At 43.4% G+C, this 25,736-nt stretch overlaps 1 protein-coding gene across 3 annotated transcripts in view; it reads right to left on the reverse strand.

Annotated features, from left to right (window-relative positions):
* Cep41 (centrosomal protein 41) overlaps nt 1–25,293 on the reverse strand; it is a 45,395-nt gene extending 20,102 nt beyond the window's left edge. The window contains exons 1-2 of one of the 3 annotated variants that reach the window (XM_051175853.1): nt 25,131–25,293; nt 8,022–8,085 (exon numbers count right to left, since the gene is read on the reverse strand). In XM_051175853.1, coding sequence (XP_051031810.1) covers nt 8,022–8,085; nt 25,131–25,163 — 97 coding nt within the window. In that variant the 5' untranslated portion in view covers nt 25,164–25,293. Of the gene's footprint in view, nt 1–8,021; nt 8,086–8,199; nt 8,256–8,437; nt 8,681–25,130 lie in introns of those variants that run through there. The other 2 variants (XM_051175851.1, XM_051175854.1) reach the window with 2 other exon arrangements.
* Nucleotides 25,294–25,736: the final 443 nt, after the last annotated feature.

The raw sequence follows: 25,736 nt of genomic DNA on the forward strand, positions 1-25,736 counted from the left end.
TGCAGCTCTGAGCTCAAGTGTGGACTTGCCAGTCAACACACCGAGGTTTTGCAGAAAACGCCAATTCGTTTGCTGTTCGGCATCTTACAGTCTTATCCTTAAAACACTCAACACGAGAGCCCTAGTGACAGGTCCCTTCCTCTGTCTCCTACGCCGTATGTGGCTGAAGTGGCAGTTTCTTTAGGTTTCGGGGAGCTTCAGGCAATCTACTCAGAAAACTGGGAGGGAAAAACAAACAAACAAACAAAAAACACCTCATCAATTTGTTCGCAATGCAGCAGCTTACCAATTATCTGAGGGTTAGCGTTCCCAACCTCCTGGCTTCCAGTGCGGTTCACTGGTGTTTTATTCTAACTGGTAGTGGAGACTGAACCCCAGGTTTCCTGCATGCTAGGCAAGGAGTCCACCCTATGCAACAATCACAACCCTCTTGTGTATTAAAAACATTGCAGCCTGCGGGGAATGTTCCTTCTTTGATCACGGAGCCATTTGGTTGCTACAAATTCCCTGAGGAATGGAAAACAACAGCCAGATCCATTTATTTACTCTCTTATTAAAATGCTGTAGTCACAACTAATACTGTTTCTACTAACGAAGTATCTAAAATGTATATATGTATGTACCTATTTCTTTAAATTTCTGCAGTACTGGGGATTGAATCCGGGGCCGTTTGCATACTAAGTCAGCGCTCTACCACTAAGCTGTAATTAATTCTTCACTATGCCGTTTCCTGTAGGTTTGCACAGCACTGCATCTTATATCAACAGACCTCCACCAGCGTGCTCAGAGGCAAGGGCTATAACACCATCATTTGTTTTTCTCACTGAAGGAAAAGGCAGAGAAACAAAAACTTCTTGCGCTTCTACAAAAATTTGGCAAAATTATGAACGAATTTAAGAGGGCTAGTAACAAAAGGCTCTTTTCTTTATAGGCAGGTACGGAGGAGGAAAGAGAGTGTAGGGTTTCTATACTGCTTCAGCTGGAGAAGGGAGACCGTAGGAGAGCCGCCGCTGGCCCCTTGTAAATAATTGGAGTAAGTATGCAAAGTGGCATTTTACCATGCATCTTATAGTGGTGTGTCAAACAAGTGCTTTGTCTTACTACATCTAATTACAACAAAGTGACTGGAAATGGACGAGCTTCACAGGCCATTTATTTACAAACATGGCTTTTATACCAAAGGCGCCTGGAAAGAGAACTAATCTTTTAAGACTTTCTGAAAGTCTTATTGCCAAATTTTCCTAAATAAGACTAATTAAAAAGCCAAACAGAGCAAAATAAAAGCTGAGTGGCTGTCCACTGCCCAATTTGAGCTCTGAGCTCTGGTAAGGAAGATGCCAGCAGCTTGCCGACTTCCAATGCGGTCTTAATGGCTAACCTTGAGCTCTGCTAGCCTTCATTTTCTGAAGTCCCTGCACAGGTTTCCCAGCAGGCAGTGTGGCCTTTCCCTCCCCTCATTCCTACAGCAAGCTGCTTGCCTCTCACAAGGCATACATCACTGACTAGACTGCCTTATCTACCTTCTTTTACAGAGAGCCCAGGGCTATTTATCTGTGCACATCCACACACACTATCTTTTTTTCCTGTGTCGAGTGGAGGAGACACTAAAAAAAAAAAACACTAGCTGGATGAAATACACTACAAAACTCTATCGTTTGAAAAGTCCTTAGAGAAAGTCATTTTATAATGTAAACAATCACATCCTGATTTGGCTTGAGTTTCATATAGCTGATCCTCTGATTTCCTTTAAATGATGTGCAACTTGATTGATACACAATTATGTTACAGAGTACAAATGCCAGCCATCATTCAGGCAACCTAGAAACGCCTAAGGTGCTATTTAGCTTCTACCTTGTTTACCACTGAAGTTGCAATGAAAGATATCTAACAAGAGTTCCACAACTTGAATCAAGAGAAAGAAACAACGCAACTCTATCAGTAGCTCCATGCAAAGACAGAATAGAATCGATTCATGGAGCGACTCACTGCTTTGATTTTCCCCCCATTGTGTTCCTATAATTTAATAACGTTATTTGTACTGAGCATGTAACAAAAGCAAATGACTCTGAGCAGCAGCAATCTAGAGAGGGTAAGATTTATAAGGCAGGAATTCAGTTGCTAAGAGACAGCTCCACGGCTTTATTTTTTCTTCAACATTTCCCTCCTCTATGGAGAAGTTCTTTTGGCTCTCTCTGAAGGAGCAGGAAGCGTGAAAGGAGGTACAGTGGCCCTTTGTTAACCCAGATCGGTTCTATGCGGGTCTACAGCTTTCTGGTTTGTAAAAGCCTTTCACATCCATTCCCCCTTTGACGTAAGAGACAAATCAAATACCAAAAGAAAATGAAGCACATGTAGCCTGTAATGAGCTTGACTGCTTAAGATCAAAACTATTAGCGAATAATCAGGGAAAGTAGAGACTAAGGGAAAGAAAAGGAAATGATTAGTTGTGCAGATGTAACAAAAGGAAGGTGACATCCACAAAAAAAAAAAAAAAAAAAAAAAAATCATGCTAGAAAAGACCAGGGGGAGGAGGGGGCTACAGGGTTTGGAAAAGCTAAAGAAACTCAATTAGACTGGAAATAGAAGTCAGAGAACAATGCAGCAACGATGAAAGACAGGCGAACACAGGAAGAGCCCAGTGCTTTAGACAGTGTCCCTTAACAGAGCCTGTGGAGCTGCAGAGTCCTGCCGCTGGGACTGAGCAAAACGCAGGGGTGCCTCAGAAGCCAGCCCACTCCAGGCACAGTCTGGCAATGGTGGGGACTGGAAAGATATGCCTAGGCGTCTATGAAACAAAGGGAATACTGGAAGGTCAGCATAATTCTGCTGTCCGCCACAGCTGTACCGCAGGAGCATAGACACAAAACCTTCAGGAGGAAGGGACCACCCTTTCAGAGTTCTTGATTGTGTGTGTGTGTGTGTGTGTGTGTGTGTGTGTGTGTGTGTGTGAGAGAGAGAGAGAGAGAGAGAGAGAGAGACTCTAAATTGATCAGTTTTATAAACAAAGATTAAAGGCTCGCCTGTTTAGCCTAGGAATGAGAGCTGCTCACTCATTCTGTCTATTTCCATGGCTCTGGCTGCAGAGCTTAAAAACACTCAAAGGTGAGACAGTCTTCCTGCAGCTCGGGCTCTAAAGTCCCTCTTGGTTTTTTTCTTCAGCAGGACTCCTCAACATTTTTACCTACGGCAATGATAACCTTTGAGCAAAATGATGTGTTTAGGGCTCCTGTAGGCCTTGATAGCCTCCAAAGGTTGTACATCTTAGCATATAACCCAGTGGTTTGGTTTTGTACACCAGAGAGCTAAGTCACAAAAGTACATGGAAATGTAAACGTTAAAGATGTCTTCCTGAAGTTGATTGATGGCTACATGTGAAACTCGCGTGCTCTCTCTCTCTCTCTCTCTCTCTCTCTCACACACACACACACACACACACACACACACAAAGCAAATGCTAAAATAGGATTTTTCTCCCACACCGACTATAAAATACTTGGGGGGTTGAAACAGTGAGGTACATTGTGGCCCTTCCAGAAACTATTACAAAACTAGTTTTGAGAGACTTTTGCTTCTAGGAAAGTTGGGTAGATGTAATTTATTCCTCCAGTTAAATCCCACAAAAACCCCAGACAACCCACAGCGCAGGAGCATACATCTGAAAGTCATATTTCTGTTAAGAGTCTAGTATCCAGTATAAACAAAGAACTTATAATGTGGAAAAATAACCCGTCTTAAAGTGAGCAAATGATCTGAATAGACATTTTTCCATAGGAAATATGCAAGTGCCAAAAAGCACACAAAAAGGGTGTTCATTATTAGCCATTAGGGACACAAATTAAAGTCACAAGAAGATACTTTGCGCCCATGATGGTGGACACAACCAAGATGATGGACAAAGCAATGGCGGAATATGGAGAGGACACAGCCCTCTTGCACTACTGATGGTGAAGTGGTGTGGCTTGGTTAGAAAGTTTGGCATGTTCTCAGGAAAAAAAAAAAAAGGTATCGTATGACCAGTAATTCAACTCCTCTCTATATATCCAAGAGAACTGGGAACACGTGTACACAAAAAACTTGCATACTTGCATATATTGATGTTCTTAGACACAAAGTATGAGTAACCCAAATGTATATCAACTGGTGAGTAGAGAAACAAATTATAGAACACCTGCACAATAGGACATTCTTTGGCAATAAAAAGGAATGAAGTACTGACATATTCTGTGGCATGGAGAAACCTTAAATATATTAAATATATTAGACTACGTTAAAGGGAACAGACACAAGAGATCACATACTATACAACTCCACATAGATGAATGGTCAGATTAGGCAAATCCACAGGAACAGAAAACAGATCAATAGTGCTCAACTTAGTCAAAATGTTCTCTCCAAGTTGATAAATAATTTCTATTAAAAACCAGCCCTTTTGCCAGGTGTGGTGGTGCAGTGCACACTTTTAATCCCAGCACTCAGGTGGATCTATGCGAGTTCAAGGCCAGCCTGTTCTACAAAGTATTCCAGGATAGCTAGAGCTATTATACAGAAGAACTCTGTCTCAAAAAACCCAAAACAAAACAAAAATCAGCCCTTTTGTAAAAGTAAAGAAAATGATTCTAAAATTTATATCGAAAAGCAAAGAAATTAGAAGAGTTAAAATAATTTTTAAAGAAAAACAGAATGGGAATAATAAGACTCACCAATTCCAAGTATCTAGTTTACTAAGCAGCTACATTAATCAGGACTGTGGTATTGGCAAAAGGCTACATAAATAGATCAAGGGAACAAAACAGAGACCTGGAAATAAACCCACATAAATATTCTACTGACTGTTGACAAAGATGAAGATGCCCAGAGCAGTCGGATACCCTAAATTAGAAAGCTAATCTTCATCTCAGTCACTGTCTTTTACATAAAAGCAGTTCGAAATGTACCATGGACTTAAATGTAAAACCTGCAAACTTTCAGAAAAAAAAAAATCATGATAGAAAGTGTCTCTGGGATGTAGCTTAGGTCAAGAGTTCTTAAAGTGGATGATGGAATTATGATTACCAAAAGGAAACAGATAAAAAACGAACCTCATCAAGATAAAAAGGTTTTCTTCTTCAAAGACTGTCAGGAGGAGGAAAAGACAAGTTACAGCTGGAGAAAGGATGCTTGCAAACCACGCCTCTCACAAAGGATGGGCATCTAGGACATACAAGAAACTGGGAATACAATGATAAAAATGCAAGTAACCTGGTCAGCATAGGCATTTCAGCAAACAAGGAGGACTGAAGACAAGCACACGTACACAAAGACATTCATCATCAGCCAGCGGGCAAGTTTAAATGTAATGCTATCCTACGTCAGACCTTATCAGTATGGGAAAATACAAAAATGGTGACTGCAACAAATGCAGGTGAAGATGTGGAGAAAATGATCACCCATCCACTGCTGGTGGGGATGTGCAACTGTACAGCCACTTTGGAAAAGAGTTTGACAGTTTCTTAAACCTGGGAGGCAGAGGCAGGAAGATCAGGAGTTCAAGGCCAGCCTTAGTTATAAAAGGAGAACGAGGCTAGTCTGGCATACCTGAGACTCTGTCTAAAAAAGAGATTAAAAAAAAAAAAAAAAAGCAAATCAAGTCAAGCTACAATATGACCTAGCAACTGTACCTCTAGGCATTTATTCCAGAAAAACTAAGACTTGTTCACACAAAAATCTGTCAATGAGCGCCTACAACACTATTTTTATTTTGTATCTACCTCCCAATTCAACTAGCGAGTGATTAACTCAAGTACAGCCATACCAGGGAATACTAGTCAATAACACAAATGAATAAAATGCTGTTACACAAACTTGACGCTCCAGAGAATTCTGCCCAATGCAAAACGTCCATCCAGGCTGGACAAGCACGGCTCTATGGTAGAGGAATAACCTAGCATGTTTAAGGTCCTGTGTTTACTCCACACATGTATAAAAGGAAGGAAAAGAGAGAAACAGCTGTAGCACTAAAAAAAAAAAGAAAAAAAAAGACAAACTGAGAGCCTGGATTAGCAGTTATTAAAAAATTAGCAGTTGTGAAGATTAAAGAGGGATGGGGTGGAAAGTAGAGAGGGCTACTAAGGGGCAACATGGGAACCTTTGTGGGGAGGGCAGTATTCTACAGCTTGGCTGCACATGTCAATGCTGTTACCACCATAGCAATACTGCAGGCGGAGAGAAACGGAGTGTGTGGGACTCCCATTTCGTTTCTTACAAACGCATCTGCATCCACAATTATTTCAAAACAAAAAGCTTAATTAACAAAAAGCAGTTTAAAACTCCTGGGGTATAAAAGGATTCCGGCATTTAATGTGCACTATAAAATCAGATGCTATGCATTGCATTAAAAATTAAAATTAATTTCAGATACCATTATTAAGTCAAATTTTGGTTATGGGTTGAATTGAAGAGATAGAAAGGGGTGGGAAAATTCCTATTTGACTTCCATGAGAAAAATGTTACAAAGGTATAGATAAACCAAATGGCTGAAATAAATCTGGGCTCTTAAATCTTATTCGTTTGTTTGTTTATTGGGAAACAAGAAATATAACCCAAGGCCTAGCAAATGCTAGACCTGCACTGTAACCACTGAGCTATACCCCCATTCATTTAAAAGACAAAATAATTTGTTAGTGATAGATAGATAGATCTCTTTGAGTTCAAGGCCAGTTCCATGTCACTTAGGGATTTGTAGCACAAAAATGTACAGGGGTAAAAAGATTTTGACTGAAATTCATTTCTTTACTATGGTCTTTAACAGAACAGATGAGCCCTTTACAAAACTATGGCACTGAGAGTCTTCCAGGGAAGCGGATGACCTGTCATTGAGGGAAGATGCTGAGGACATTGTGAAGAAACATTTGGGAGGAAACACAGGATAGGAAGTTGTCTAAGGGCCAGAGCACCAGGATTGAAACCCACTCTCCGGTGTTGAGTTCCTCACCTGCCAACAACCCTAGTTTTCAATCCCCTTCACTGAAAGCTGAGTGCATCACAAAATCTCCAGGTCACAATTTTCTCCTCTGAAACAGAAATACTATTTCCACTCATCCATCACACAGGCCATGTGCAATAACAGATATCTGTGTAGCATGAGAATATTGCAAAGAAATAGCACGTGCAACTCTGGTACATTGAAAACACTTGCATCTATGCTAGTGAGGAAATGCAGAACGGAAGAGTGTGGTTTTGAAGGAGACCAGGGGAAGGGAGCAATGATTTAAACAGAGCCAACACTCCCCTTCTCTTTCCTCAGGTGTCTTCAGATACTGCAGGAAAATTATGACTTGCGGGGCAAAGGCTGAAGGAAACAGAGACAAACAACCCAAACCTCACAAGACTGCAGACCCACAGGGATCTGGACAGCAGCATCAGCAGAACTTGGAAAGATGCGGACAGCATGGAAATTAGCAAGGCGTTCCTGCACCTGCTTTCACCTAAGGGCAGCACTAATTCAATCTCGGCTGGTATTTAGTTACTCATTCAAGTCGGCAGGCCTCCACTTGAGTCTTGGTGCTCTAATTGCAAAAGCCACAACCCACAGCCATCCTCCTATCTAGCAGGGTCCACACGTTTACATGCAGTCAGCACTGTGCAAACACTGGACTGAGCAAACATGCACATGTATAACCCATTGCTGTCAGTTTGATGGAGTACACTTAAGGTGCTCCAGAATGGAGTGTGACCTCCTGATATTTACTCAGCGTCAGCCCTGTAACTTACTGAACAATGGCTTCAAGCTTCAATTCCTAGAATTTCCTTTTTTTTTTTTTTTTTTTTTTTTTTTTAATTTAGATGCTTTCTAATGGGGTAAGCAATGATAACTGAACTTATGTGAGTGTGAAATTTTACTGATAATCTGAAAAGCATCGTTCAAAGACATCAGGCAAGACAATAAGAAATTTCCAGTTATGGCTGACTCCAGTTTGATGGGCACTTCCTTGTCAATCAATAGCTATTAGGTTTTTACAATTCTGTTTCTGACTTTTACTTACCAGTATCCAGTCTTGACTTGATGTGTTGGTACCTTGGGTTCTGTGGTATCCGTCTGGTCAGATACTACAAAAGAAGACAAGTCACAAGGAAGGGGTTAATGTGGGGGCCGTGGTGGGGCAGAGGGACACACACTGAAATTTCAGACTCTAACGGCGAACAGGATCGACTGTCCCTTACAGAAAGGGCTCTGCAGTATGACATCTTCTGCAGTGGAGGCAGTTACCTTGTTTCTACATTTTATCAAACTAATCTCCAAGTACTGTGTGCTAAGGCAAAACAACACAAAACAAAACCCTTAGGAAGGATTTCTTCCAATGAGGTAGCTATGCTGTTCTCTTTTTAATGTCATTCTTTTTATAATGGCTTCAGGACCGTCTCCTCTGGACACTCCCAGGTCTTGTCCCCAGCTCCCTACAGAATGGCAGGCGGGATCCAGATGCTCCAGATGCTGGCAGGCCAGGGACCCTCTGGCAGGCTCTCTGGGGTTCCACAGATGCCCCTGCCATGGCATCTGCTCTGTGGCAGCTGAGGCTCATGCTGGGCTCCGGGTGAGCTTATGGTCGGCAGAGATGTCTATGTCAGACTTGCCGTGTGTTGTGCTGTGTTCTGGTAGTTAACCCTTGGAATCCAAGTGCAGACAATCCCCATATTAAATTTCCGAGGTGAATGCAAAGAGTCACTAAGGAAAGGTTAGCTCAGCATAAAGAATTTCCTCACTCCGGCTTCCCTCTGGTTTCTACGGATATGAAAAGCAGCTGTACCCTTCAACCTTCATCTCCTGCATGTGCTCCCATGTTGCACTGGTAGGGACTGTCCCTCCTAATGTTGGGCAGATAACTGCCGAAAGTGCCTTTCCTTAACTCTTTGGCAAAACCTTTGTCCACTGGGAAGCTGCCTGAAGCAGAAATAGGCACTCTCCCCGTGGCCTGCAGAATACGGAACCCCATCTCATCCTCTACAACAAGATCTTTCCCCCTAGTTTGGGATTTTTCTCATGTTTGTGGGACCTAGCATGCCAAGTCCATTTGTTATTGCTACAGTCAATCAATGATCATTTGTCGAGGACTGAACCACACTACCCGGTTCCTAAGGAGAGAAGGTCAAACTTACAAAGACTGGACTACTTGCCTTAGAAAGCTTGCTGTTGGGAGGACTGGGAAATAAATCACAGGCATCGGAATGCCATTTTGATGGCCTACAAAACACAGAAACAGCCTAGGAGACTTCTATCATTTATGTAATACCTGCTGGACTACATTTTGGATTTCAGAGCCCAAGAAGAATTTTTAAACCCTGAGGGTAGTACAGCCAGAGAGATGACTTGGTGGGTAAAGGCGTTTAACCCGATGGCCTGCATTCCATCCCTAGGACCAACTCCAGAGCGTTGTCCTAGAGTTATAACACCAACACCATGGCATGTTCGCATGTGCATATACACAACGTAATTTTTAAAAACTAACAAAACAAAAAAACAAAATAACAACAACAAAAAAAACTGGGGGTACCTACACAGAATTATCCAGTTTTAATTTTTAAAAATCTGCCAAGTAAGTACATACAATCCTTACAACTTCCACTTGTTGTTTTATTTTTTAAGGTATGTTTATTTTTTAGTTAAATTAAATTTTAAATGATATAACACAAACTATCTGCTATTTTTTTTTTTTCAGAACTGAGGATCAAACCCAGCGCCTCTCATATGCTAGGCAACCATACTATATACCACTACACTCCTAGGCCTAACATCTGCTATTTCAATTACCTAAAAGGTTAAAAAAAAACCCTCAGGGTAAAAAGGCCAGTCCCTTCATGTTATTAAAAAGCCAATGACGTTGTCTGTGTTTTTCATTTCACACCAGGCAAGTAAAACCTTTATTATGAACATGGAGCATTAGTCCTCTGCTAGTGTTTGCAATCACTGAGCTGGCTTAGTCTCAAGGAAATAAAAAGGTGGAAAATGCAGTTCCCGTTGTGATCAGCAATGGCTATTTGGAAGAGCAAGCAAGTGCGATGCCAGCCAGGTCACCTTCCCCAGAGAAGGTTCTTAAGAGAAAGAACGGCATGCAAACATGGAGAGACATGGAGAGAGACTGAAGCCCAAGTTCCCAGAGGCAGACAGGATCATGAAAAATTAAACATCAAACTAGGCCCAGCGAGTATCACACACACACTCACACACACACACTCACACTCACACACACATCACACACTCACACACACACTCACACACACACTCACTCACTCACACACACACACTCACACACACACTCAAACACACACACACTCACACACTCACACACACACTCACACACACACACTCACACACACACACACTCACACACACTCACACACACTCACACACACTCACACACACACTCACACACACACTCAAACACACACACTCACACTCTCACACACACACTCTCACACACACACACACTCACACACACACTCACACACACTCTCACACACACACTCTCACACACACACTCACACACACACTCACACACACACTCACACACACACTCACACACACTCACACACACTCACACACACACACTCACACACACACTCACACACACACACACACTCACACACACTCACACACTCACACACACTCACACACACACACTCACACACACACACTCTCACACACACACTCTCACACACACACACTCACACACACACTCAGACACACACACACACACTCACACACACACACTCACACACACACACTCAGACACACACACACACACTCTCACACACACACTCTCACACACACACTCACACACACACTCACACTCTCACACACACACACTCTCACACACACACACACACACTCTCACACACACACTCTCACACACACACTCACACACACACACTCACACACTCACACACACACTCTCACACACACACTCTCACACACACACACACTCACACACACACACACTTATCTTATGCTGAGGGACTTTCCCCCTAGTCTATATTTTTATCCTTTCTATACCCCACTTCCTGTTTTTACTTTTGCTTTGTTTCCTAGCAAAGCTTCTTTTGAAAAATTCCAGGCTAGTCTCTGCTGAACCATGGAGATTTGTCCATCCCTCAGCCAAATAGCTGAGCCGCGAGGGTGCCTCTGGGGACCAGGTGTGGTGGCGGCAGAGTGATGAGGGGAGGGAGTGTGGACAGCTGCAGCTGCTGAGACCTCCCCGCCCCCGGTTTTCCCTTACATGGGCTAATGAGAAATCCATATGCCGCTGGAGAAAAATGTCAGATTTCTTTTCCGAGTTCTCATTTCTCTTCAATTTCTTAGTCCTTTCTAGGGCCTGAAGTGACAGTAAACTCCCTGGGCTACATGGCCAGCAGAATGCCCTAGGCTCTGGGGAAGAGCCACACTTTCTTCCTGAAAACTCCTGCCTTGGGATGGCTGTTTCTTGACCTACTGACCAACTGGTTTTGTTTCCATGACATACACAGGCTGGAATGGCGGGAAGCGAAAGCCATTTCAAGAGAGAGACTATTCATTCCTTCTACAAGTACTCAGTGAGTGCCATTCACCCTGTGGACATTTATTACTGGTGTAGAAGAAGTGGGTCCCTATGTGGGACACAGAGGTAAAAAGAGGCCTGGCCATCAGCTCTTGCTCCCTGTGTGTCATGTGACAAGGAGCGGGAACAGAGGGGGATGGGGACACGTGAGACTAGAACCTTAACAAGACCAAGGGATTCCTAGAGATTGCTCGCTGAGCTGAGCTGAGCGCCATGGTGGCTAGCCAAGTAAAAAGGGTGGTGTGTGGGCATTACAAGGCCTCAACAATAGAAAGCTGCGGTGGACTTGAAGGCAAAGTGTAGGTGACATCTCAAGGAATCTAGTCATCACTGGAAGGCATGGGGTACTGGGACTATGACAGAACAAAGGACACTGTAGAAGCAGGGCAGGGGCAGATCACAGGGTCTTCTAGCAAAAAAACAAAAACCTAAGGCACTTGCATCCTGCCCTGTCAATCACTGGGTTCCAATCGGTGCAATTTTGCCAGCTCTGTACCTGGGGACATTTATCAACGTCTGGAGACATTTTGGGTTGCTATAACTGAGTAGTGTGTGTGTGTGTGGGGGGGTGCTGCAGGCATTTCCTAGAAGAGACAAGGGACACTGCCTAACATTTGATGAGACAAGAGCCAGCCCAGATGTCAACAGTATGGGACTTGAGAAGTCCAAGAGGAGTCACTGAGGGTTTGGGGAGGAGTGCTGGGATCTTATTTACATTTTGGAATGAACTATCTGCATACTACGGAGAATATGGTCATAGTCGAGAAAAGAGACACAGAAATCAGTTGAGAGACTTAGGCTAAGGTGATAGGAAGCCCTACAAAAGTGGCAATAGAGATCAGAAGAAGGAAGCTCCAAGCAATCTTTGAAATGTGACGCCGGGGTTGTAGCCCTGCCTATTGCCCACCCTTCCATCTTTAATGTGTAAAATTAGCACAGCTACTCATGGGCCACCATACAAAAGAGGGTAGTGGAGAAAGGCAGTGAATGATGCAGCACATATAGAAAAACATTACGTATGAAGTGTGGAGACATATTAAGTATGGGACATAGAGATCAGGAGAAAGCTGGGATAAAAAAAAAACAAATTTGGGGTTATTCGTATACAGGCAGCATATGAAGCCATGGGACTGGCCAAAATCACTCTAGGAACAGTGTCCATTAGGAAGACATTTCCCAAACTTGATAGTCAGGGGGGAAGAGCCCTGGCTGAGATTCAGAAGAGGCCAGAAAGTGGTTATGAAAATTACAGAAGAAAAGAGTTACAGGAGGAAGGAAGCAGTCAACATGGAACAATGTTGTCACATCCAAGAACAAGAGGCCAAGCAAGAACAGGCAAACAAGGATCCAGGTCAAGTGACAGAAGAGAAAACTGAATTTGGATTTACAAGTCACGACATTGTTGATGGGCCAGATGGAAGCGGTTATAGAAAAGTAAGAAGGGCAGAAGCATAGGTCAGATGTATGGGGCAGGGGAGTGGACAGATGTGAAGGGAAAGTCGACCGATGTAGGGGGTTAAGTAGACAGATGTAGGGGAGTAAGTAGACAGATGTGGGGGCTAAAAGTAGACAGATGTGGGGAGTAAGTCGACAGATGTAGGGGGTAAGTAGACAGATGTGGGGGCTAAAAGTAGACAGATGTGGGGGGAAAGTAGACAGATGTGGGGGGAAAGTAGACAGATGTGGGGGGTAAGTAGACAGATGTAGGGGGTAAGTAGACAGATGTGGGGAGTAAGTCGACAGATGTAGGGGGTAAGTAGACAGATGTGGGGGCTAAAAGTAGACAGATGTGGGGGGAAAGTAGACAGATGTGGGGGGTAAGTAGACAGATGTAGGGGGTAAGTAGACAGATGTGGGGGGTAAGTAGACAGATGTGGAGGATAAATAGACAGATGTGGGGGTAAGTAGACAGATGTGGGGGTAAGTAGACAGATGTGGGGGTAAGTAGACAGATGTGGGGGGTAAGTAGACAGATGTGGGGGGTAAGTAGACAGATGTGGGGGGTAAGTAGACAGATGTGGGGGTAAGTAGACAGATGTGGGGGGTAAGTAGAGAGATGTGGGGGGTAAGTAGACAGATGTGGAGGATAAATAGACAGATGTGGGGGTAAGTAGACAGATGTGGGGGTAAGTAGACAGATGTGGGGGTAAGTAGACAGATGTGGGGGTAAGTAGTCAGATGTGGGGGTTAAGTAGACAGATATGGGGGTAAGTAGACAGATGTAGGGGGTAAGTAGACAGATGGTCTGATGGCCTTTTTGTTCTTCTCTCCAGATTTGCCAAGGTGAACTCTCTCCTCTCTTCCCTCTCCATAACCTCCTCTCTGTGGTACTGTTGATAAGGAGTTGGGTTTTGGTGGGGGTGGAGAAAGGAGAGATTTAAGAATGGGCAGGGGCCCAGAACCCAGGTGGAAGGGGCAGCTTTTGATACAAATTTAAAATAAAGATGGAAGATCTATGGTCATAATAAAGTTCATCATGAGAGGGCAGGAAGCTGAGAAAGTTCATGTTTGTAGAATACTATAGGCTTTTTGGAAATAACCAACTATGTCAAAGACCCTTCAAGGGTCACTGCTAGAGGGGTACTATCTTAGGCCACTGTCCTGTGGCTGCGACAGACACCATGACAAAGAGCAGCCCTGGAGGAAAGGGTCCATTTGGGCACACGTTCTGTTACAGTCCATCTTGGAGAAGGGTTCCACCCTGTACACTTGTCAGGGTGTTACAAAGCCCTGTGCTAACAAAGGAGCGGGAAGCTGAGCACAGTGGCACACATCTGTAACCCAAGTCCTTAGAGGGTTAGGTGGAAGAACCTGAGTTCTAGGACAACTCGGGCAATTTTGTAAGAACCCAATTCAATACACACATAGAGGTACACATGCATGCAAACACACACACACACACACACACACACACACACACACACACACACACACGAAGGCCCATGCACACACTGGTACTGTAAGAGTAGCTCAACATTCGAGACTCTTAGAAGTCTGAAAAAGATTGCTCAGACATTGGGTTGAGAAGACAGACTTCATGGAAGAGTGAGGACTAGATAATAAGAGGGTTGGAAAAAGTATCCCATGTGGAAACAAATTCTAATAGCGAAGCCATTTTAAAGGTATGTTTGAAAAACACGTCGTTCTATTTGCTGAAGGAAGTTGAAAGTCAGCAGAATGGCAACTGCTACTTTTATTTAGCGAGCGTGTCCTATGTGTCCTGTGTTGTTTGGCATTTGACTAAGCATTTTACCCACATCGTCTCATTTAATGATTAGCCACTATGAATCTAAACTCCTGCCAGGGTTTTCACATGAGATCACTGGTAAGTTTCCACAAATCTTGTGAAGCTCTGTGAAAAATTGGGTGTGTGTACATTTTCTCTGCCAAGGTCCTAAGTTCCCACCAAATTTCCAAAGGAGAATGTAACCCCCAAAACCTCGGTAATCATTAGGATTCGGGGTCCTGGGCCATAACACTGGACCTGGAGAGTGAGGTTCCAAATGGAGAAGGCTGACCATAGATTAGGAGTGAGGACTAGTCCTTGGCAACAATGGAACACAGTGACAATACTGGATTTTAGCAGCCCTCTACTTTATACACTGACCGGCTCTGCAAAGTAAGACAAAGCTTTGCGAAGATATGAATGCTGGAGAAGAAGGATTAATAAGAAGCCCAAAATGGGATTCTTTTGAAAAAAAAAAATTACAACATAACAAAACAAACGACCAGCAGCACAACATCTAAACCATAGATGCTCTTCTGATTCCCCATCTCTCTTGTACCTGGTTCTCCTGGGCTGCTTGCTCTTAGAACTCAGCCACCAGGTGTGGGAAAGTCAAGGCCACATGAAATGGGACATCTGTACAGACAGCATCGATGGACACAGATGCAAGTGAAGTTAATATATATATATATATATATATATATATATATATACATACATACATATATATACATATATATATTATAAATTTTATATATATATAGCTTCAGGCTGTCTGCAAAATCACACGAACTTTCATGAGATAGCCTTGTAGCTGAGCTAGGAGCCAGAAGAGACAATAACAGAAGGACTCCCATTATTCATAGCAAATCAACACATAAGTGGAGTAATGCCCTACCCTTATTTCTTCTGCTCAGCGTCTTAAGTGTAACAAGGGCAGAAGTCTGCCCTGTGTGAATGAACTTTACTCTGTCATCCACTGCAATGGCTGTAGTTCTCATGCCGGCTCCCTAACATCAAAAACTTAGTTGCCAAATATAATGGATATTTTCCCTTAAACTTTCCTGATCCTTTTATAGCACATGATAGAATATTGGAAAAAAAAAAAAAAAAAAAAAAAAAAAAACCACACTTGTTTCTACTGCAATTGGCTTCAGCAATATCTCTTTCCCCTGTCATTCCATTGATACATGATTCATTTTTCTGTCAGCCCCCTAATTACTGTGTTTCTCAGGATTCCACCTCCTCAATCAATAGACTCTCTGTGAGTCAAAGACTTGACTTATTTCCTTTTATAGGCTTCTAATCTCCAAATGGTGGAATTTTACCCTTAACTTCTTTCTCATTTCGACTTGAGACATAGACTCATTTATTCAAAAGTGTCGGTGGAACTATGATGCCTGACAACAGCACTGCAGATGAGTTAAGGTCCTTGTCTTGCATTCTCGCAGGCATGTCAGGAAAACAAGTAAATGAAATCATTGTAGATGATGATAAACTGGGGCAGGGAACAGACTGAATGGATGCATCTAATTTCACTCTCTCCCAAAACCTCCCTAAGACTTCATTAAAAAGTATTTTAAGGACATAAACAATGCCAAATGCAGAGAGAGTGGGAGGAATGATGGCAATCAAGCACTAGAACCCTCAAGCCCACAGACAAGCTAGTGACCGGGAAGGCAGAGCCCGAGGGAATAAGTAATTAAGCGGTTGGCAGAGGAAGAAGCCATATATCACCAGAGATCACCAAGTGAAAATGACTGGATAGGCTTAGGACAGCTGAAGAGCAAGGAGCTCCAGGGAGAGCCAGGGACAATTATTAAAAGGCCAAAGAATGGGCTGCCTGGAGCATCCCCACAGTGGGACTAAGAGGAGTGGCTGGATAACGGCTGGTGAAAGCTCTTTGGAGCTGGCTCTCCACATCACATCCCATATCCATACACACCGCCGCACAAAGCAATTATCCCTTGCCCATCTTGGTAAATGTCACCATCTGTAGCTCACCATCAGCAGGCCTCTTCTCAATAAACAAACAAACAAACAAACAAACAAACAAACCCTTAATATCTCAATCACCTTTTAAGATCTCCTGCTTGGAACCCTAAATCGACAATTGAGGGTTAAAAGAATTCTGAGAACACCTTACCTTGTCTAACAGTGTCAGTGCCCTCTAAGAAGGGACTGCCAGGAGCTGGGGAGATGGCCCTTGCCCTGCAAGCAGGAGGCCTCGGGCTCCAATCCCCAGCACCCAAATAAAAGGTTGGGAGTGATGGCATGCATCTGTAACCCAGTGGTGGTAGCCATGGGCAACAGGATGAGGAGAAGCAGATTCCCGGAGCTCGCTGACCAACCAGCAGAGATTAATCTAAGAACTCCAGGTTCAGTGAGAGACTCTGTCTCAAAAGATAAACAGTAGAGAAAGACACTAAGTGTTGAATTTTGACCACACACACACAGGAATGAACATTTACACACATATAAACCTACACCCACAAATACAAATAAGTTGTTTTTTGTTTTGTTTGGGTTTTTAAGACAGGGTCTCACTACATAGCTCTGGCTGTCCTGGAACTCACTATGTGGACCAGGCTGACCTCAAACTCACAGAGATCTTCTTGCCTGTGCCTCCTCAGTGGTGGTATTAAGGCATATGCCACTATGCCATGATGGGGAGATGCCATTCTGTAAATGTGTTTTTCTTATTGGCTAATGAATAAAGCACTGTTGGCCAATAGGAAAGCAAGATAAGTGGGACTAGGAGACAAGGAGCATTTGGGAAGAGGTAGGTGGAGATTCAAAATGTAGGAGCGAGAGAGAATGCCGGGCCCTCTCTCAGTAAGATAAGACCATGTGGAAATACTCAGATTGATAGAAATGGGTTAATATTGAAGACAGAGCTAGCCGATAAGAAACTAGTAACTGGCCAACAGTATCATATCTAATACAGCGTCTCTGCGTGTTATTTGGGGCTGTGGGTCCAGGTTGGTGGGAAAACATGCTCATAACAAAATGACGCCCAACGTGGCTACTAAGAACTTTTACTTAAAACTTGACAAAAGCTTAAAAAGGGGCTTTAGAAACAAAAGAACAGAGACAAGCAAGGCTTCTTAATAACAGCATTTTTTCTCGGTTAGACTCTGTTTTGCTAGAGATAAGCAGACATTTGCGCAGCTTCTTTAAGGAAGGTTTCCTGACTCATCATAGTGGCAAAAAAAAAAAAAAAAAAAAAAAAAAAAACCAGGTTTTTTAAAGAGCTCTGCTAACAATTCAGTGGTGTGTGTGAGAGCTGGTAATGGCAGTGACCACATCTCCAAGCCGGCAGCATGCTGCTGGATGGCAGCGCAGACCAAGGCAGTGAACACAGCTCTCAGTTCTGGCAGTAAAAGTACCCATCACCATCTTGGACAGACCGTGGCTAATAGAGCTGTGGCTTTCACTTGACCAATGTTGTTTACCAGCTGTGGCCAGAAAAAGATAAAGATTTACAGTAAAGACAGATTCAGATTAAGAAAAACCTCTAAAGGTTTACAGTGTGTTTTAAAATATACATAGGCATGGGAGAGAAAAAGAAACAGGATAAAATGGTTTAAAAAAGAATAATAAAAAGACAGAGAGTAGCTGGATATGGTGGCACATGCCTTTAATTCCAGCACTCGGGAGGCAGAGGCAACCGGATCTCTGTGATTTCAAAGTAAACTTGGTGTACGGAGTGAATTCCAGGGCAGCCAAAGTTACACAGAGAAACCCTGTTTCGAAAAATGTAAAAATAGAAGTACAAGAAATAAAGTAATAATAATAATAATAAAAAAAAAGCCATGTAAAGATGGAAAGCACACAAAGTCTGGATACTGTATGCTATGATATCATCTTTAAATTGCTCAATTACTAAGAAAGAAATAATAGCTACAATACACTTAATTATCAATACTTCTAAATTGTTCCAATTTATATATTTTAAAAATGCTTTGACTCCAAAATTTAAGTCTAAGGACAAGTTACTGGGGAAAAGGATTTCTATTTTTGTTTCCACAGAAAATGAAAAGCTGTGAATTCCTTCCAAACTAACATGGTTGATCAAGCAAGAGCCCCTGAAGCAGTGTCCCAGATGAGCCAACATTCAAAACAGCTTGGACAAGACAGCCCTGCAGACCACTACAGCCAGGATGTCTGTGTCTTCTTAGGATACCCAAGACAGCACCCCCTACCAGCAGGAAGCAGTTTGGAAACGACGCCCAAATTCCCAAATATTGTTTTTAAATGTTTGTTTTCATTTAAATGGGGTTGGTTATAAATGGTTAATGATCACAACCAATCTCTTTTTAAAGGTAAAAAGGGGATTATGGTATAGATATGAATACTTTGTTTTGGAATGGATTTTCATTTATTGATACAAATTTAAGGTCAATTTTGTGATATGTATGTATATTTTTCCTCGTATTTAGGTGTTGTGTTTATATAGTTCATTTAGAAATGTAATATACAATTTAGTACAGATTATAGATAGCTACCTATGATAGTCAAAACTTAAGAGTTAAGTTAGTTAGGTTTTCAAGATGTATTTGAGATGGATAGGCATTCTTCAAACCTTTCAAATATGGCATTTAAAATGGCTTAGGGTTTTTCTTAACAGTGAGGCACAACTGCTCCTGGCAACACCACCTGTGTCAGAAAGGAAGATGGACAGTCAAGAAACTCGTTATGAAGTTTGCTTTCAATATGGCAAGACTAGCCATTTGGGCAAGATACTACTCATCTTGCTGTATAAATTGGACATGCAGGGCCCACAGGAAAGTGACTGCTGAAACAAGATGGACATTGCTGCAGGGTTCCTGCTTCGTGGAAGAGTGCCAGACATTCAGCAGGACACAGAGAAAAGTGACTGACAAACAGCCAATACAGGTGGACAGTTTAAAGTTTCCTGCTTTGCTGAGGAGTCTGCCAGACACACTATGACCTATAGGCTGAAGATGTGACATTACTGAAGAACTTCGGGTGACTGACCAGGCAGTGAGTTGTCTCTGTCATTTCTAGAGTTTATATATTATCCTTCTGTGGTCTTTGATAGAGTTGAAGACAGATAGTTATGGTTATATTTCCCTTAGTTAGGATTAAAGATAAGTTACATATAGGTCTTTAGACTCACAAAGATAGGATAGATGATAAAATATTTTCTTTAGATCTTGCTAAATGTTAATGGACTGAACATTTTTAACTATGGTTCTTATTTGATAACTTTTGTTATATATTTCACTATGTTAAAGTTAAAACTCTTCTTTTTTATTTTAGACAGAAAAGAGATGATGGGAGATGCCATTCTGTAAATGTGTTTTTCTTATTGGTTAATGAATAAAGCACTGTTGGCCAATAGGAAAGCAAGATAAGTGGGACTAGGAGACAAGGAGCATTTGGGAAGAGGTAGGTGGAGATTCAAAATGTAGGAGCGAGAGAGAATGCCGGGCCCTCTCTCGGTAAGATAAGACCATGTGGAAATACTTAGATTGATAGAAATGGGTTAATATTGAAGACAGAGCTAGCCGATAAGAAACTAGTAACTGGCCAACAGTATCATATCTAATACAGCGTCTCTGCGTGTTATTTGGGGCTGGCGCGGCTGTGAGACCAGGCTGGCAGGAAAACATGCTCGTATCAATGCCAGGCTTCACAAATAAACTTTTGAGCCTGTCCTGGAACTAGCTCTTGTAGGCCAGGCTGGCCTTGAAGTCACAGAGATTTGCCTGCCTCTGCCTCTCGAGTGCTGGGAACAAAGGCCTGTGCCATCACTGCCTAATACACAAATACACTTTTGAGAAACACAAGATAACTTTTAAAAAAGAGACGTGAGTGAACTGGCTCTTTGCACACATCCGTGAGGACATCATAAGAAGGTAGCTAAGGCAGTCCTCACCAGAAATGGAGTCAGCTGGCACCCAGAGCTTCAAGACATATTGTTAAGTGGGGAAAAAAGCAAGTCAAAACACCATATGTATAATACATTTATGTAAAATAAAATTAGACTATAAATCTCTCCTTGCCACTGACAAACATTTTTCAGTAAAATGTACAGAGAGAGAGTTTGGAAATGAAAATTATCAAAAAAAAAAAAATTCCAGTGATAGTGATATAGGAAATTTTCCCACATTATTTATAAAAAGTAGACTAAAAATAAAACTCAATAGTAACAATTACAAACAGTAATAACGATGTAGACGCATTATTCATAAGAAGTGTAGTGTCAAATTAAAGGCATACAAAAAACCAGGAATTTGAATCCTAATTATTATCTGTTGTCAAAAAAAAAAAAAAAAACAAAAACAAAACAAAACAGTATCTATGCAGTCACCAAAAAGGCAACAAAAGACAAATAGAAGACTCAAGTGTGAGAGCAGGAAGCCGGATGGAGAGGTTCACACCTGTAATCCTAGCACTCAAGAGGCCGAGATGGGAGGGTTACAGTGAGTTCAGGGTTTGCCCAGGCTCCAATGTGAGACCTATGAGAGAAAGAGAGAGAGAGAGAGAGAGGGAGGGAGGGAGGGAGGAAAGGAAGACGAAAAGAAAATGAAAAGACATAAAGATATTTTGCTGAAGAAGTTGTCTAGATGGCAGATAATTTTATGATGAAATGAAAAGGTTGCCAGTTTGTGTCCACTAGGGAGATACAAACTATGAACCACAATGAGTGTTGGTGAGGTGACTCAGTGGGTAAAGGCACTCACCACCAAGTGCCACACGGTGGAAGTAAGAGCCAATGGCTACAAGTTGTTCTCTGACCCCTACACATGTGCCGTAACGCCTACACGCACAAACACCCCACACAAATAAATGGGTTTTTTTATCCCACAGTGAGATAACACTCTGTACCTATTCACAGCAGCTATGCCAACACTGACAGTTTCAGATGTTAACAGCATGTTGCAAAATCAAAAATTCTCATACACTATTAACAGGAATGAACAACAGTACAGCCTCTCTGGAAAATTGTAAGGCATTTTCTATTAAAGCCGAACATTTGCTTACCATACAACTCAGTCACTGTCCTCCTAGGTACCCACCTAGCTTACAGAAATGAAAATTAATGTCCACACAAAAAGCAGTACCCGAATACTAGCATCTTTGTTTCTAATAGTCCCAAACTGAAGGCAACCAGCGTGTTTTACACTGATTGGATGGTGAATGAGTAAACTAACTATACCCACACTACAGAAACTGGCCAGCACTAAGGAGTCAACTGCACCATCACCCTGATGTGTCTCAAGGACATCCTGGGTAGAAAAAGAAGCCACTTGAGAAGGTCTTACATATACTGGATGATTCTAGTCGTAGAGCACTCTTCCAATGGCACAACCTTATAGCGATGAGGACGTATTTGTGTCTGTCAGGGATAAGGGCAGTAAGAGAGGAAATGGCTGTGATCGGGAGAAGTACCACGATGGTAATGACACTCTTTACAGTGACTGTAGCTCTGCCTCTACACAGATGCAACTCTGGGTTATATTAAGTCTACGTATGTGAGGAGATGGCCCAGGGCTATGCACACACGGTACAAGCTTTAGCAGTGAGTACTTGTGGAAAACTGAGAGGACAAACGGGCCTCTCTTACTATTTTGGCACCTTTCTGCAAAGCTCTTTAAAGGGACATCAGAGTGAAAAACAGCCCTCAAAAATTAACATGATGGGGGGCTGAGAGATGCCCCAGTCAGTAGAATGATGGTTGGGTAAGGATAGGGGTCTGGCTTCGATTCTCAGAACACATGTGAAAAAGCAGGGTGATAGGCCTGTGATTCCCGTGGTACGGTGGATCCCTGGGACGCGTTGCCCAGCCAGCCTAGCTCAGTGCTGAGTCCCAAGCCACAAAACAAAACAAACAAGAAAACTCACCACCACCAACAAAAAACCCAAGGTACACATCCATACATACAACACCCCCACATACCTACACACACACACACACACACCGCGCACAAATGGATACCCTGCCACAACACACCCATCGGAGATTACAACCAATATAAGAATTAGAAAATAACGTTACATTCCTTAAAGCAGAAAGACAAAAATGTAGCGACAGGAGGTAAGAGCATCAGAGCCAGCTACAGGGGTGTAATATCAAATACGGAATGCAAGGAGGAGGGCGGAGGGAATGGAGCCAACGATAAAACCATTCAAGAATAATTTACAGATTAGAAGGACACACGTTTCTGCGGTTTGCCAAAGTGAGTCAAAGCAGACAGTAACAAGGACGCTTTTTGCGAAGTGTCATAGCACTGGGAACAAGAACGAAGCTTCCTGAAAGGAAAAACAAGGCACAAAGCAACAGGCTTTGGACTTTTCCAGAGAAACACTGGCTGCTGGGCCACTGCGCCATGTTTTCAAGATGTCAATGCTTCCCAACCAAGAATCCTATCCTCAGCCACACTCTTGGGCAAAAAAAAGAATAAAAACAGTTTTAGACATGCCTTACATTTTAGGTACAAAAATATTTATGCATTCTTTCTCAAGAATTCTTGGAAACTGTCCTCCACTCAAAGAAGGCAGTAAGTAGAGCAACTGTGCCCTTCCTCCTCTAGCATACTCTTCCTCCTAGAGCCCCGATTTCATTCATAAGAACCAATGGTCCCAGCTGGGAACCGAAGTGGTCTATCTCAATGCCATCTCTTAGGGGTGAGCATGCCTGGTAAAGGAGTGTTCTATACCTAACATTTCTCCTTAATTCTGTCCCTACTTTCTTACCCCAGTTTAGTCACACATCAACGTAGTCTCTCTTCTTGCCTTGGCCTTCACAACTCCATCTTCCACAGTGTGGCTGGAATTGTGTGTAAAATGCAAATCTGACCACACTACTAACACTTCTTAAAAGCTTCTTGAGTTCTGACCAACAGGCAGGAGAAATACGTTGTCACTCTATAACTACTTCTCCCACCCCATCACAGGCATCTCATATTGAGTTGATGAAGCATTTTAATTTTTTTATAGGACATATAAGTGTGCTGATATGCACACACACTGTGGAATTATTAAATCAAACAAGTAAATAGTCATCACCTCACATTTTGTGATGAGGCATTTGGAATTTTCTCTTAGCTAATCTGAATATACATTAATTTTAGACATCCTGCTGTAAAGTAGGCCTCAACATTTTAGTTCTAACAAGCTTGCTATGCTGTGATCAGAATCTGGGCATTTCTTTGTAGCCCCATCCCCAATTTCTGGTGACCACTATTGTACTTTCTTCTTCAATGAGTTGTGTTTTATATTCCAAATGTAAGTGACACTGTGCAGTGTTTACACATTACTATCAAGGTCGGGTGGCGGTAGCACATGCCTTTAATACCAGCACTCAAGAGTCAGAGGCATGGATCTCTGTAAGTTTGAGGCCAGCCTGGCCAACAGAATGAGTTCCAGGACAGCCAGGGCTACATGTGAGACCCTGTCTCAAAAAAGCAAAAAACATAAAATACAATATAGACATCACAATCCAATCGTGGCGCTCCAATGCACATGCTACAGTTTCCTCAAACAGCAGGCTTGCACACCAAGAAATGAAAGTCCTATAACTGGTGTTTGATATGAAGGCACGCGAGGCCTCTCTCAACTGGCCTGGTCTACCCGCACTCCTACGGGGGCTTGTGGGAGTTCATTTCTCCTTAGCTTTGTTCACGCTGGTCTACCTCTTCCCCTGACCAGTGAATGGATGATGATCTCACTCCCAATCTCACTGTACTCAACTCCAGTTTACAAGTTTCCATCACTAGCCTGAACTCACAAACAGTGGAGACTTGGTTGTTCTCTCCTAGGTCTGGAGTACGTTTGTAAGAGTCAAATCGTACTGGGTGACGTTAACGTGCTACACGGGCAGAAGGGCACTGAGGGTAAACGAGATGAATAAAGTAAAAGGTACAATGGGGAGAGGGGTCCCACTTTGCTCCCTTTGCAAAGGCTTGGTCTGCTTGTATCCCAACCCTCAGGGGTGATGGGCCCCTCCCTTCATCTCCTCCCATGTTTCTGGAGCGTCTTTTATTTTGACTTGTTTTGCAAGTGTCACTCCTAGACTGGAAACTCTTCCAAGGCAGGGGCTGTGTCTTTATGCACTTGACTCCTCCAGCCCTCAAATGCGGGGGTCAGCTCAGCGTCGGGGGAGAGCGGGCCTGGCACCCCCGGGCGCCTCCGGACGCAGAGCCTAGCCCTGCCCCGCCCCAGGCCCTGCGCTCGGCCCCCTCCTCACGCTGCCTCCTTCCCGCCTTCCAGGCGGCGGAAGTGGCCGGCTGTTCGTCCCTGCCCACGTGGCGCCTTTTCCGGTGCGCCCGCCCCCTCCGGCTCTCGGGTCCGGACCTGGCCCTCACCTCAGGATTCCCAATGTGCCTCCGGGCAGACATATTTGCTCCAACCGACCACGCTCGGGGTTCTAGCCTCACGCCTGGCTACTAACCTAGCTGCCCACCCCCACGGCCCGCTCAGCCGCCTCCCTGCAACCTCTCTTCCGATTGGCCCGGCTGTCCAGGACAGCCAATAGGAGCTCCGTTTACTGCTTCGGCTGGGCAAGGGAGAGCCAGAAGCCGCTCAATGGTTGCCAAGGGCAACGCGGGACGCCCACTGGCGCTGCTCTCGAGGCCCGGGCCCGGGGCCGGCTCCTGCCTGAACGCGGGAAGAAGGGCGGGGGGGGGGGGGGGGGGGGGGGCTGCGCCTGCGCAGAAGTGAGGAGAGGGCCCGACCTCAGGCTGCAGTGAGCACACACATCAGCACAGGTCGCCCCCCCCACCCCCGCCTTCGTGTAGCCACTCTGAGCAAACGTCGGGGCTGCTTCTTCCACAACAGAGGGCATGATATGGGCTACGGGGGCTCAACTGGAACGAGAGCACATAATTTATTATTTTTCGGGTTAAAGTTATTATGCAAATTATGCAAAATATCATGAGTAAACACAGTAATTATTGTTGCTTTAAAAGCTT

Source organism: Phodopus roborovskii, unplaced genomic scaffold, assembly GCF_943737965.1.
Source record: "Phodopus roborovskii unplaced genomic scaffold, PHOROB, whole genome shotgun sequence".
NCBI lineage: Eukaryota > Metazoa > Chordata > Mammalia > Rodentia > Cricetidae > Phodopus > Phodopus roborovskii.